This window comes from Macrobrachium nipponense, chromosome 17 (genome assembly GCF_015104395.2).
Source record: "Macrobrachium nipponense isolate FS-2020 chromosome 17, ASM1510439v2, whole genome shotgun sequence".
Taxonomy (NCBI): Eukaryota; Metazoa; Arthropoda; class Malacostraca; order Decapoda; family Palaemonidae; genus Macrobrachium; species Macrobrachium nipponense.
Window position 1 is genome coordinate 5,623,245 of NC_087210.1, and position 14,620 is coordinate 5,637,864.

General features: G+C 35.5%; 2 protein-coding genes across 3 annotated transcripts in view; one reads left to right on the plus strand and one right to left on the minus strand.

The window, feature by feature from the left end:
- The window catches only part of LOC135196002 (protein fem-1 homolog C-like), a 72,069-nt gene that overhangs the window by 42,105 nt on the left and 15,344 nt on the right, over positions 1-14,620 (minus strand). The window lies entirely within an intron of this gene.
- Positions 8,997-11,937, plus strand: LOC135196000 (protein fem-1 homolog A-like). Of its 2 annotated transcripts, XM_064222494.1 has the most exons (4): positions 8,997-9,242; positions 9,379-9,597; positions 9,819-10,008; positions 10,355-11,937. In XM_064222494.1, exons 2-4 carry the CDS (start codon positions 9,417-9,419, stop codon positions 11,391-11,393), a joined length of 1,410 nt encoding a protein of 469 aa, XP_064078564.1. In that variant the 5' UTR covers positions 8,997-9,242; positions 9,379-9,416; the 3' UTR covers positions 11,394-11,937. The 2 variants fall into 2 exon arrangements, with proteins under 2 accessions (XP_064078564.1, XP_064078565.1); XM_064222495.1 differs by having other exon boundaries at positions 8,997-9,597.

Consider the following 14,620-nt stretch of genomic DNA (forward strand, 5'->3'; position numbering starts at 1 on the left):
GGGGCTTTATTAATATATATTATTTATACTATATATATATATATATATTATATATATATATATATAATATATATATATATATTATAGAAACACACACATTTAGATATATATAATTTGGTAGAATAAAGAAATTAGTTACATCAATGAAATTTAATTTCGAGTTAGCCATAACAATAGACTTGAGTTTGTTATAGTCATATCGCAAGGCATTCGACTGAGCACCTCTCGGACTCCCCCCTCCCCCACCACCCCCAGCCAACCATCCCCCTCCCTCCCCTAATGACTGGGCACCGAAAATTATTTACATCCTTTTACCAAAATAAGGATTGGGTCCTGCAGTTTACTTTGAGTGTTAATCCTGGCTCTCTCCAGGTGGCCAGGTTTCACATTTTGAATTCAAGATAGCGGTGTTTCAACCTTGGTTTCAACCCCAAAACGTTTAGGTCTTAAGAGCCTTGGGTGTGCCCGAGCCCATTAACTATAGCCACGAGCAATGTCCAGGCAAGACTGGCCATGAATGTCCCGAGGCTGATGGCCCAAGGCAAATATTTTCTGAGCAGAGGAAAAGAATGGAGAGACAATACATATGTTAAATGAAGTAGAATTATAAATCATCAACCAGCTCCTAACTATATATGTATATAAATCTATCTATCTACCTTAATATCTACTATATAGATATATATAGAGAGAGAGAGTGATGACGAGAGAGAGAGGAGAAGGGAGGAGAGAAGAGAGAGAGAATAAATATACATTTAATTATGCAAATAAATCAAAAGGCAGAACGTATAAACCAGGACATTAACAACAATGGATAAATACAATATAGATACTTGATAATAATGATAATAATAATAATAATAATAATAATAATAATAATAATAATAATAATAATAATAATAAATAAATATTATTATTGTAATTATTATTCAAGCTCCGAAAATAAGGTGTTCATTAGGAAGAAGTAAGTAGAGGTAAAGGGAAATGCAGAAAGAAGAGACCTCACTTATGAAAAAATAATAGAAAATAAATGATTAAGTTAACAAATATATAGAAATGTAATGAAATGTAAGGAGAATAGTGTTAAATAACTCCATATGAAAGAACAAATATGGTACGGCATATACTACCACATTATCTCAATTTCGTTTTGAAAACCGATGTAGAATTGCAAAATCCAATATATTACAACATGCCTTAGAACAACTGACTCAAGCTTTCTGTAGACAGAAACAATAACGAAGCAGGTGATATATGACAACGCGTGTGAAAATGGGTCACCATATGGTTAATCTCCGGGGATCCTGCAGGCCTCTATACACACTCTCCCCCTAAGAAGGGTTAGACTACCCGAGGGAATCCGTAATCCTTTTAGAACGGTTCCTCTAGAATTTTCAGGTTCAAATTGTAACAAACCCCCCCTCAGATCCTTCTGACCCCATTCCCTCCAAAATCCTGCATTCTGGCCTAATAAATAGAGGCGGGCAGGATACCCAAATTCAGTCCTTGTCTTGCACGCGCTCGAGACACATTGAACGTCTGTCCAGCCCAGTCCACCAGCGCCCTACAGTTGTATCTACAGAGGAGCCAGGACCTTGAAGGAAGGAGACATCCCACTGCTGACGAAGTGAAAAGCCAGAAGTCAAAATGAACAGACGTACCGCTGATTTCCAATGCATCACACAGGTAAATAACGTTATATTATATTTTATATTTTGAGACAGTTATTTCTGAAGTGAAGTGAGTCAACCGAGACTTAGCTAGAACATTTTTTGAAAGGGTAGGGCCTATAAATGCGTTACCAGATGTGTAATAGTCTTTTCTCGAAAGTCGTGGGGTTTCTCCTGGTATCAAATTATTTTTTTAAATACGCCGCTTTCTCTGGGCATCAAATTATTTTTAATACGCTTTTTTCCTGGCATAAAAATAATTTTAATATAAGTTTCTTGTTTACTTCAAGGTTAACTCCTTGGTCGAATAGTTATTAACCAACCTGAAAAACTCAAATAGGGAAGTAACTTTGTTTTTTTTCTTTAAATACTGAAACTTAGTAGGGAATAGGATATATTCATTTAGACGATAATAAATATAGGTAATTTTCGTGAAGCTGTGTTTTCAGAGATTTAATTGCAATGGATATTCTACTGATTTCTGGTCGAATGCCGTCCCTCGGTTCGCTAATTACCAATGAGAAGACTGATGACTACAACAAAACACCATTACGATAAATGGCAGGATACTTTAATATCAAAACTCATTCAGTTTCTTTTAGAATTTACATCTTGTTTCGTTCTAGAATTTTTTCTTTATATTTTAAGTTTTATTTTTTTGTTTAGTTTAAGATTAGTAAGGGAATTTTAGCATCAGAACTGGCCGAATCGGTAAAAATAAAAAATTTGTAACCAAATAATTCCTTCACCAATGTGTTTTGATAGGTCCCTAGTTTAGATCCCACCCCACAGCCCCGCCCCCCCCAAATATCCTGAACATCCGCGGCCCCTAGCAAAATTTTTTGGGGGACCAAACCTCGCCCGAAATAGCAATTTTTTTTTTATATTTTCGCTTATACTCCTGAACTGTGCATTTTATCGAGGACATTATCTTCTTCGAATTAAAGCTGATAAATTTACCTTTCTAATGATGTATAATAAAGTATATTTTTCTTTGTTAGTATAGTACCTATGATTCAACAAAGGTTGATATTAAAACCCCGCAAATGCATTTTTTTGCGAATTTTGTCTTTTAACTTTTAAAATAGGCATTTTCTGAAAACGTTTTCGTCGCACTATCAAAATATAAAAATAATTCTATATAATGGTGTATAATGATATATATCTTACTCAATTTGTGAAGGTGGTATGGTTAGAAGAGGGTTTCCAATTAAAACTCCATAGACGAAAAGAATCTAAGGGTCGACACGGGAATAAATTTGTAACCGGATCATTCCTTCATCAAATATTTTTAGGGGAGCAAAAATCCACCACGAAATCGCTTTTTATTTTACATTTTCACGTTATACTCCTAAATGGTGCATTTTATCGAAAACATTATTATATATACTTTGTAGAAAATTAAATTGCCTTTCTAATGATATAAAATGATTTATACTTTTCGTTGTTAGTATAGTACCTATGATTCAACAAAGGTTGATATTAAAACCCTGAAGATGCATTTTTTCGAATTTTGCCTATGCAAATTTTTAAATAGACATTTTCTAAAAACATTTACGTTTAGAGTTAGCAAAAAACCAGCCCAAAATCGCTTTTTATTTTACATTTTCTCGTTATACTCCTAAATAATGCATTTTATCGAAAACATTATTATATACGAATTTGTAGAAAGTTAAATTACCTTTCTCATGATATATAATGATGTATACTTTTCGTTGTTAGTATAGTACCTATGATTCAACAAAGGTTGATATTAAAACCCTGAAGATGCATTTTTTTCGAATTTTCTTTTAAATTTTTGAGTAGTGATTTTCTAAAAACATTTTCGTTTAGGGTTGGCAAAAAACCAGCCCGAGATCGCTTTTTATTTTACATTTTCTCGTTATACTCCCAAAGGATGCATTTTATCAAATAAATTACTATATAAGAAATTGTAGTAAATTAAATTACCTTTTTAATGATATATAATGATAAATGCTTTTTTTGTATTAGTATAGCACCTATGATTCGACAAAGTTTGATTTTAAAATCCTGAAAATGCAATTTTTCCGAATTTTGTCTTTCTAACTTTTTTAATGGGCATTTTCTAAAAAGAGCTCCGCTGCACTATTAATACATAAAATTGTCTCTATACATTGTCTGTATAATGATGTATAATGATGTATATTTTACTCAATTTGTAATGATATATAATGATGTATACTTTTTTGTATTAGTATAGTATCTATGATTCGACAAAGTTTGATTTTAAAATACTGAAAATGCATTTCTTCCGAATTTTGTCTTTCCAACTTCTTTTAAAAAGCATTTTCTAAAAACAGATTCGCTGCATTATTAATATATAAAATCGTCTCCATACATTGTCTGCATAATGATGTATATTTTACTCAATTTGCGAAGGTGGTGCTAGAACACTTTTTGAAAGGGTAGGGCCTATAAATGCGTTACCAGATGTGTAATAGTCTTTTCTCGAAAGTCGTGGGGTTTCTCCTGGTATCAAATTATTTTTTTCAAATACGCCGCTTTCTCTGGGCATCAAATTATTTCCAATACGCTTTTTTCCTGGCATAAAAATAATTTTAATTAATATAAGTTTCTAGTTTTCTTTAAGGTTAACTCCCTGGTCGAATAGTTATTAACCAGCCTGAAAAACTCAAATAGGGAATTATTTTTTTTTTTATTTATTTATTTTTTTTTTTAAATACTGAAGCTTAGTAGGGAATAGGATATATTCATTTAGACGATAATAAATGTAGGTAATTTTCGTGAAGCTGTGTTTTCAGAGATTTAATTGCAATGGATATTCTACTGATTTCTGGTCGAATGCCGTCCCTCGGTTCGCTAATTACCAATGAGAAGACTGATGACTACAACAAAACACCATTACGATAAATGGCAGGATACTTTAATATCAAAACTCATTCAGTTTCTTTTAGAATTTACATCTTGTTTCGTTCTAGAATTTTTTCTTTATATTTTAAGTTTTATTTAGTTTAAGATTAGTAAGGGAATTTTAGCATCAGAACTGGCCGAATCGGTAAAAAAAAAAAAAAAAAAATATAACCAAATAATTCCTTCACCAATGTGTTTTGATAGGTCCCTAGTTTAGCTCTCCCCCACCAAAAAAATCCTAAACGTCCGCTGCCCCTAGCAAAATTTTTGGGGGACAAAACCTCGCCCGAAATAGTAATTTTTTGTTATATATTTTCGCTTATACTCCTGAACTGTGCATTTTATCGAGGACATTACTTTATACGAATTAAAGCAGATAAATTTAACTTTCTAATGATGTATAATAGTATATTTTTCTTTGTTAGTATAGTACCTATGATTCAACAAAGGTTGATATTAAAACCCCGCAAATGCATTTTTTTGCGAATTTTGTCCTTTAACTTTTAAAATAGGCATTTTCTGAAAACGTTTTCGTCGCACTATCAAAATATAAAAATAATTCTATATAATGGTGTATAATGATATATATCTTACTCAAGGTGGTATGTTTAGAAGAGGGTTTCCAATTAAAACTCCATAGAGGAAAAGAATCTAAGGGTCGACACGGGAATAAATTTGTACCGGATCATTCCTTCATCAAATATTTTTAGGGGAGCAAAAATCCACCCCGAAATCGCTTTTTATTTTACATTTTCACGTTATACTCCTAAATGGTGCATTTTATCGAAAACATTATTATATACGAATTTGTAGAAAGTTAAATTACCTTTCTAATGATATAAATGATGTATACTTTTCGTTGTTAGAATAGTACCTATGATTCAACAAAGGTTGATTTAAAACCCTGAAGATGCATTTTTTCGAATTTTGTCTTTGAAATTTTTAAATAGGCATTTTCTAAAAAAATTTTCGTTTAGAGTTGGCAAAAAACCAGCCCGAAATCGCTTTTTATTTTACATTTTCTCGTTATACTCCTAAAGGATGCATTTTATCAAATAAATTACTATATACGAAATTGTAGTAAATTAAATTGCCTTTTTAATGATATATAATGATGAATGCTTTTTTGTATTAGTATAGCATCTATGATTCGACAAAGTTTGATTTTAAAATCCTGAAAATGCAATTTTTTCCGAATTTTGTCTTTCTAACTTTTTTAATGGACATTTTCTAAAAACAGCTTCGGTGCACTATTAATATATAAAATTGTCTCTATACATATTCTGTATAATGGTTATAATGATGTATATTTTACTCAGTTTGTAATGATATATAATGATGTATACTTTTTTGTATTAGTATAGCACCTACGATTCGACAAAGTTTGATTTTAAAATCCTGAAAATGCATTTCTTCCGAATTTTGTCTTTCCAACTTTTCTTAATAAGCATTTTCTAAAAACAGATTCGCTGTATTATTAATATATAAAATCGTCTCCATACATTGTCTGCATAATGGTGTATAATGATGTATATTTTACTCAATTTGCGAAGGTGGTGCTGCGTGGTTTTGAAAATGTTCCCGAAAAAGTTCCATAAGTGCGCTACTTTCACGTTCGATATATGAGATAAATCCTAACGTTTTCCGCTCTTGAAATATCAGTTGGCATGAATAAGATGATAAGTCATTTTGATCACAGCGAATTTCTAAGATTAGAAATCGTCTCATTTGCTATGGCCTTACCTGACCTGACCCGGCCGTGATAATTTTTTTCAAACTCCTAAAAATTTTGTCCATCTAAAAATTTGGCTAATAGGGGCCCCGGACTTTTTTTTTTTTGGGGGGGGGGGGGGGAGGGGGGGGGGGGGGGGGGTGTATAATACTAGGGATCTATCAGAACACACTAGTGACAGAATTATTTGCTTACAAATTTTTTCCCTGTTCAGCCCTTAGATGCTCTTCCTAGATTTGGTTATTTTAGAATTTATTTTTTTAAAAATCAGATTTCAAATATAATCAAATCCAAGATTCCAATAGATAGGAAACTGTGTGTGTGTGTGTGTGGATATGCACGGAAGTGATTATTCATAGTAATAATGTATTTTTTATGTAAACTAATAGCATATTTTGCAAGGTTTTTCTACAACGTTCACCTATGATTTTAAATTTTCAAAGCAAAAGTCAGCATATATGTTCTTATCGGATCATTTCAAAATTTTCTTTTCTTTGAAGAAATTTATTACTGTGAATAATTACTCATATGCATATACACATAAAAACACAGAGTTTCCTATCTATATTGTATTTTTGGATTTAATAATTTTAGAAATCGGATTTTTTCATTCTTTTTCCGTTTTCTGATAACTGGCATTTTTTAAAATAGACAACTTGCTGATCAGATAAATGAATGAAATTAAATTATGTATCCGGAGTTGAAATAAATTCTAGAATAAAAAAAATGTTAAACTAAACAAAAGAAATAAAGTGAAAAATAAACATATATATATGTATATATATATATGTATATATATGTGTGTGTGTGTCTATGATGGCATTATATATTATGAGTAACCATAAATGTCGAGCCAAATAACGGTTCGAGTTGTTTAGTGTTATATTCTAAATCGTAATATTTCTTTAGCGTCAATCTTCTCGTCCTTCGTAGTTTCACTTCTCAATACGCACCGCATGACGTCATTCAGTAAATTAATTATAATTATTTACCCTTCACTTTCTGAAAGTGGTCATATCCTAGCACAGTGTGTGCACCTGTACGACAGTTTACACTTTAATTTCAAAGTAAACATATGCTAAGAGCATAGTTAAATGAATTTATATTCCATAGATGTAATTTGTGAACTAATATATGTTTATTTTTCAATTTATTTCTTTTGTTTAGTTTAAGATTTGCGTGTTTTGTTTATAATTATATATATATATATATATATATATATATATATATATATATATATATATATATATATATATATATATATAATTCACGTTTGGCCTGCTTATACCCGATGTAAGATTTTCCTGTTTTATTACGTTTGTGGCACATAGATAAATTGTGACTGACCTGAATAATTTTGTTTGCTCGACCAAAACTATTATCAGCCACTAAAAATGTGATTTTTTTTTTTTTTACTAGCCAAAATTGTGACTTTTTTTCCCCTGTGATTTATTTCTGTAGCCATATTTGTGACCCTTTTTAAGTCCATATTTTTTTTATCCTGCGACTCTTTTTAATAGCCAAAATAGTGACTTTTTTTCCTGTGATTATTTCACTAGCCAAATTTGTGACTTCTTTTAATAGTCAAAAGTGTGAATTTTCCTATGCCTTTTTTACAAGCCAAAATTGTGAATTTTTTCCTATGACCTTTTTTATATCCAAAATTGTGAATTTTATCCCGTGATTGAATTTTCATGTGACTTTTTTAGAAGCCAAAATTGTGAATTTTTTCCTGTGACTTTTTTAATATCCAATTTTTTCCTGCGATTATATTTTACCCGGATTCAAAATCATATCTGCTCAATGACTAATTTACTAGACCACTGTTGTACAGCTTTACTCTCGAGTTGTACATTTTTTCAAATAACTTTTCTTTTCATTCTTGCATCTTATTTTCAGATAATGCAAGGCTGCAGTGGCCGAAGGATCGTGTCGTGTGTCGACAACATGGGTATCGCATGGGGTTCCTTTCTGGTCGGGGCAGCGAGGCTGGATCACATGCACTGCGTCAAGTTCCTCGTCGAAGTCTTCCATGCAAATCTTGAAGAAGAGGGCGTAGGTGAGACACTAATTCCTCTTGTCTGTTTTGGGGGTTTTACACAATTTTTCCCAAATACAACTGGGTGGTTTTTATAATGTGGGGTTCCGGGTTGCATCCTGCCTCCTTAGGATCCATCATTTTTCTCACTATGTGCGTTGTTTCCAGGAGCACACTCTTCTGCATGAGTCCTACGGGTACTTCGGCATCTAGTTTTCTAGGCTCCTTTTCAGTGATCTTGGGATCGTGCCAAGTGTTCTTATGATTGTGGGTACAATTCCGACTTGCATATCCCATATCCTTATTTCTATTTTCAGGTCTTGATACTTATCAGTCTTTTCTCTCTCTTTCTCTTCTACTGTAGTGTCCCATGGCATTGCGACATCAATGGATGACAACTTTTTTCTTCATTTTGTTAATCAACTTTATTATTATTATTCAGAAAATTAGCCACAAGGGCCGTCGACTTGAAATTCAAGCCTCCAAAGAACATGGTATTAGTTAAGTAAAAGGAGGTAAAGGAAAATCTGGAAAGAAGTTCCCACTTATTAAAAATGAATAAATAATAAATTAAATTTTACAAATATATAAAAAAGTATCAAAATGCAAGAGAGAATAGTATTTAGGGTAGTAATGTATCGCAACTTCGCCTGAAGAAGATGGCACACTATTTATTCAAACACCTAACTGTAAGCGTGTTTCTTGGCAGTTGCTGGAAGCCAAGTGTATGAAACTGGAGCTACTGCTTTGTGGGCTGCCGTGGTAGGAGGTCATTTCGATGTTGCAAACTACCTCGTGTCCAAGGGCGCCAACGTCAACGCCACAACCAGATCCAAGACCACAACGTTGTTCGCGGCCTGCTCCCAGGCACGCCTCGACCTCGTCAGACTCCTGGTGGAGAATGGAGCAGGTGAGTGTCACAGCAGTAACCGCTAGTTTTAAGATTGATCACCATGACGAGGGAAGTGAGACTATCTTTGACATAAAGTGAAACACATCGAAATTCATCTTAGATTTTGAGTATTCATTCACTGACCTATTTTCAGACCTTGATCAGACTAATGCACTCGGAAGCACATCCCTGATGCGGGCATGCAATAGAGGTAATCCAGTGTTGGTCAGATACCTCATTGAAATCGGGGCCGATGTGGACAAGCAGAGGATAGACGGGATAACTGCTTTGCATGAATGCGCCGAAAATGGTCACCTCGAAGCAGTTAAGTTGTTGCTGGATCATTATGCATACATCACTCCTGATATTTTCGGTGAGTTTAGCTTAAGGAGTTTGTTATTCAGTTTTGCATATAAAATTCCTTTCTACTTGGAGCGGGGACACCGCAACTATCAGTTTTGTCTTTGTAATTTGTGGAGCAGTTACGGTCTCATAAAACTGTAAAACAGTAGATAAAAACGGAAGGCATATTTTGACCACAGACGAGAAATAATTTGTTTACGTCATGACTGATCCGCTGCCTTCTCTTCTCAGGCGAAACACCTTTACTCAGTGCTAGCTTAAAAGGACATGCTCACGTCGTCGAGTACATGATTTCCAGAAGGGAGCTGATCTCCCAGGAAGACAGGATCAAGGCTTTGGAGCTTCTTGGTGCGACCTTTGCTGACAACAGGAGGGATGTGGCCAGAGCTGTCATGTACTGGGAAAGGGCCATGAATGCGAGGTGAGAGATAAGTTTTAATTTTCCCAGAGTATAGGCTGTCATACATTTTGTATTCGAATATTATGTATTGTTTTCCATCAGGTGAAAATAATGTTTTTTTTTTCTTTCTAACCGGCATGCTGCATAGTTCAATCTCGTATCTAGTATTCCCTGATGTGTATCGCATAGGACTCCTTTTATTTAGCAACTGAACATCACAGATAGTCATATTGTGCTTCTTCAATAACTCATGATATCGATTTTTTTTGCTCTGCTCATGATAGTGCTCATGGAACTTTGCATTAACAGGAGAGGAAGGCATAGAATATTATCATACTAATGAAAGTCTCTCGTAATATCCCTCTAGGCGTGACAATGATATCCCAGTCAACACAGAGGCCGACGATCCTCGCTTCAGCCAGTATTTCCAGGAAGTGACGACGCCCCAGCAACTGGAAGAGATAAGTTTCAGCCGAGACGGAATTGCGATCCAGTCGATGCTGGTGAGGGTCAGGCTGCTGGGTTACACGCATCATGCCGCGTATAACGACATACGACGCAAAGGGGATAAGTTCTCTGCTGCTGGAGATGTCGAGCAATGCGTCGTCCTCTGGATGCGCACCCTGGAAGCTCACCAGAAGGCTCTGGAATCACTAGACCTCAGGAGGCTCCTCTTCCTCACGGCTCTGACCGATCTATTCACATCTATGGTCCTCAGGGATCAAGAATTCCACGATAATATGTATTTCGAGGATATCCTGCGCCTGTTCGGAAACTGCTGCAAGGAAGTAGAAATTACGATGGCGCATGAAATTACCTCCGCCAGCCGATATGCGTACTTCCATTACCTTGATCGTGTCATCCCCATGGCAATGCATTTGATTTTGGTCCTGTCAAAGTTTGAACCTTCTATTTCATCTGCCCAGCTGCTAGCAGTGAAAAGGTTAGTGTACAGGTTAGTCAAATTAGATCCCAGAGATTCCGCAGGCCGGGCTCTTCTGCATTTGGCCTGCGCTGTCGGTTTCATCTTCCGTACTGGTACGCCTGTGGTCTCGACCTTCCCCAGTCTAGAAGTTGTAAACGTCCTGCTGGAAACTGGAGCCGATCCTTGCGCGATGGATCATGACCGCAACACACCACTCCACGCCCTTGGCATGAATGAAGTGTGCCCCCGAGAGATACTGGATGCTTTGCTCTCAGCGGGCGGCCACTTGGACGCCGTGAATAAGGAAGGGCTAAGCTTCGTGAACTTGAGGGTCTTCCATGGGGAGAAGCCGCACCAGTTAGTGAACCCAGTCCGCCACACTTCCCTGCAATGTCTGGCCGCGGCTGCCGTTCGGAAACATGGCATCAAATACAAGGACGTGGTGCATCCTCGACTGGAGCGATTTGTCGATATGCATTGATTCATGAACGCCTTGTAATGTGTTGTACATAGACCTACTAAGTTATTCTGTTATGTATATATTTTGTATATTTCTGGTAAAGTACTCTCGAGCAGATTCAAACGTTCACGTCCTGAACTCTTCATTCATTATGTAATTCAAATACGAGTTTTGTTACTTTGAATCACAGAAGTGTCATAGCATGTTTAAGCCTTGTTCATACGAATATTTGTGATCTAAAAAAAACGTTTCCTTGTATATTTTAAAGAATGAGGTTCTTCCGAGTCGTGTATGAATGTATAGACGTTTTCTACTTTTCGTAAAGGCTTTTTAAGACTTAATCTCTTTGCATGAGCGTTTAAAAGTGTAATCAAGCAGTTAAGTGGAAGTTTATATTAACATGTATGTAAGTGCCTCCATGTTTTTATTGGTAAAAAAAAAAAACATTCTAACAATAACATTTGTATTCATACATGAGACTTGACACTTTCTAGGTATAACAATAAAATTTTATGTAACGTTTAAAAGTGTAAGCAAGCGGTTGAGTTTTTATTACTTGTATGTAAGTGCCTCCATGTTTTTATTGGTAATAAAAAAATTCTTACAATATCTTTTGTATTATTCATACATGAGACTTAACACTTTCTGAGTATGTAGTAAGTGCTAGCTATGGTGTATGAACGTTAAAAAGTGTAAGCAAGCAGTTAATGGAAGTTTTTAATTACCTGTATGTAAGTACCTCCTTGTTTTAATTGGTAAGAAAAAAATTCTTACAATAACTTTTGTATTCATGCACGAGACCTGACACTTTCTAAGTATAACAATAAATTATTTACCGTCTAAGCTACAAGTCAAATAGGTATAATTGCAATTTTCGTTATTTGGCTTGTTTTTTCTGTTACAGAAATATGTTTACTATCAACAATTACCCAAAGACAAATATTATCCTATAACATACCATGTGATGCCCACTGTACGTATTCTATCTTATAAAAATGATCTGGCCATATGCTGTAATACATGTAAGTTATCTCTGTCATCTTGCATACAAAAGTTAGTTTGTGTGTGTGTGTACATTTGTGCACTATAGAAATCTGAACCGCTCGACCGATCTAGACAAAATTTGGTGTGTGGCCATCAAATGACTCAACTTCGGTAATAGGGTAGGTTTCGAACCCGTACCCCTATCCCCTTCCCTTTGTAACTTATGTGGTAAATAAACTATGGGACAGTCACTACAGTAATACCTGGATAGAGGGGACGGACAGTAATACATGGATAAAAGGGCCAGTCATCATAGTAATACTTAGATAAAAGGGACAGTTACCACAATATCTGGATGAAAGGGACAGTTATCACATTAATATCTGGATGCAAGGGATAGACAGCCCACTAATATAGAAATACCTGGATAAAATGGACAGGCAGTACAGTAATACCTGGTTAAACGAACAGACAACAGGCAGTACAGTAATACACGGTTAAAGGGAACAGACAGCATACCTCGATAAAAGGAACAGTCACCACAGTAATGCCAGGATAAAAGGGACAGACAGAACAGAAATACCTGGTTAAAGTTGACAGACAGTACAGTAATACCTGGTTAAAGATGTCAGACAACGGCAGAACGGTACTAATCGGATGAAAGCAACAGTAATTTCTGGATAAAAGGGATGAAGAACAACACTTAGCTGCAATCCTTCACGAAGTCCAGGATGTAGAGATTAGTCTCTCAGATGATCTCGAACCGAGATCACCTCCACCGCCTGTTAGTTGTTAACTACACCAACTATCTTCCCTTCCCCTCCGTTTTCGACAGCCTCACGTCTAACGACCGAATTCTTCAACTGTCATTCAAACTACCGATTAAGCTGTTGCTAAGTTTGTTTTGCGGTTTCTAAAACTGATAATTTTTCATTTTTCTCTCACCGATCTCTATCGCTAACGATAGGTGCTTTTTTTCCCCATCCTCGAATAATGAAATATGGCACTAGAACTCCATAGAGTAAGACACCTTTTTTCCCCCGTTTTTCTACGACGATAACTTTTTCTATTTCCTTACTGGCTATCTCGGACTCGCTACTAACCTTAGGGTTTAAAGGATTTTGTAACCTTGCCTGTTCACCTTTCCTTTCACTTTTGTAGATCATACCATTTCACCTGCATATTCCATTGAGATCATAATAAAGGCTCACCTCATATCCTTACAATACACCTTTCCACCTGCAAAATGTTCATATGACCTACGGGCTGCTCTGTGAGCAAGAGCCCGTGCTGGCATAAAACCATCACCACCACCACAGTAATACCAAGATAAGAGGACAGCCACCACAGTAATACCTGTTAGTTCACCCATGACTGCTAGAAGGATGAACGTTGGCATGAAAAAAGTAGAACGGTCATCAGACCGTCAACACAAACTCTCTCCCTACACGTAGACTCATTCAGAGTTTGCCGGGTGTATAAAACTATGGGCCACAGAATATCCTTTGGGAAGTACATAATTAGAAGAGAAACTTAGAGGGGGATCTCTAGGTATGATGAGAATGCGTAATTATGTATTTATCTGTTGGTAATAAACATGCAAAAGTTTTTTTAATGCCCATACCAATAAATCAGTAATACAACGGTTATATTTGTCCTAAATAGGAAGTTATAGTACAAAGAAAAAGTGCAGGAATCCAGCAGTGATAGAATGTAAATAACTTGACGGCAAATTTTCGAACACATTTTACTGTTTTTTGCTTGTACTTTTTTTTTTTTTTTTTTTTTTTTTTTTTGTCTCGTACAACCTGCGTAGGACTCAGTTAAGAAGTTTTGACACAAGTGTATATCTGTTTACAGCGTTAACTCGCTTGGGACAGGATGTCATTGTTTCGTTGGTGAAACCTTAGTTTACGAGATGTGTACTCGTAAACATCCAATGTTATTGGCGTTTCTGGTTACCCTCTGATATGGGTCTACAACATTTTAATTAACAGAAGGATAAAGCAAAATCAATATGGCGGCCATTAGGACTTTTCTCTCTATGCAATCTAACACTCTATTATCCCAAACCTATTTCCCACTTCCCAGCATGCTCAGCACGTCGTGTTTGTAAACAAACAATTCGCGAAGGCAAACCTAACCCAACATGACAAGGGGTCAATGAAAGTGTTGCTTGTATTATTGTTGCGTTCAATTACATCATAGCTTGCGTCAAAGATGAAAATTCCGTCCCCTGGACCACAAAAAACCTACATTCGTTG

What these genes read in the sequence shown, in the direction of transcription:
- LOC135196000 (XM_064222495.1), top strand. Translation starts at nt 9,417, where the DNA reads ATGCGGGCATGCAATAGAGGTAATCCAGTGTTGGTCAGATACCTCATT. An exon ending in CATCACTCCTGATATTTTCG is followed by an intron (nt 9,598 to 9,818) that starts GTGAGTTTAGCT and finishes TTCTCTTCTCAG; the next exon opens with GCGAAACACCTTTACTCAGT. An exon ending in GAAAGGGCCATGAATGCGAG is followed by an intron (nt 10,009 to 10,354) that starts GTGAGAGATAAG and finishes ATATCCCTCTAG; the next exon opens with GCGTGACAATGATATCCCAG.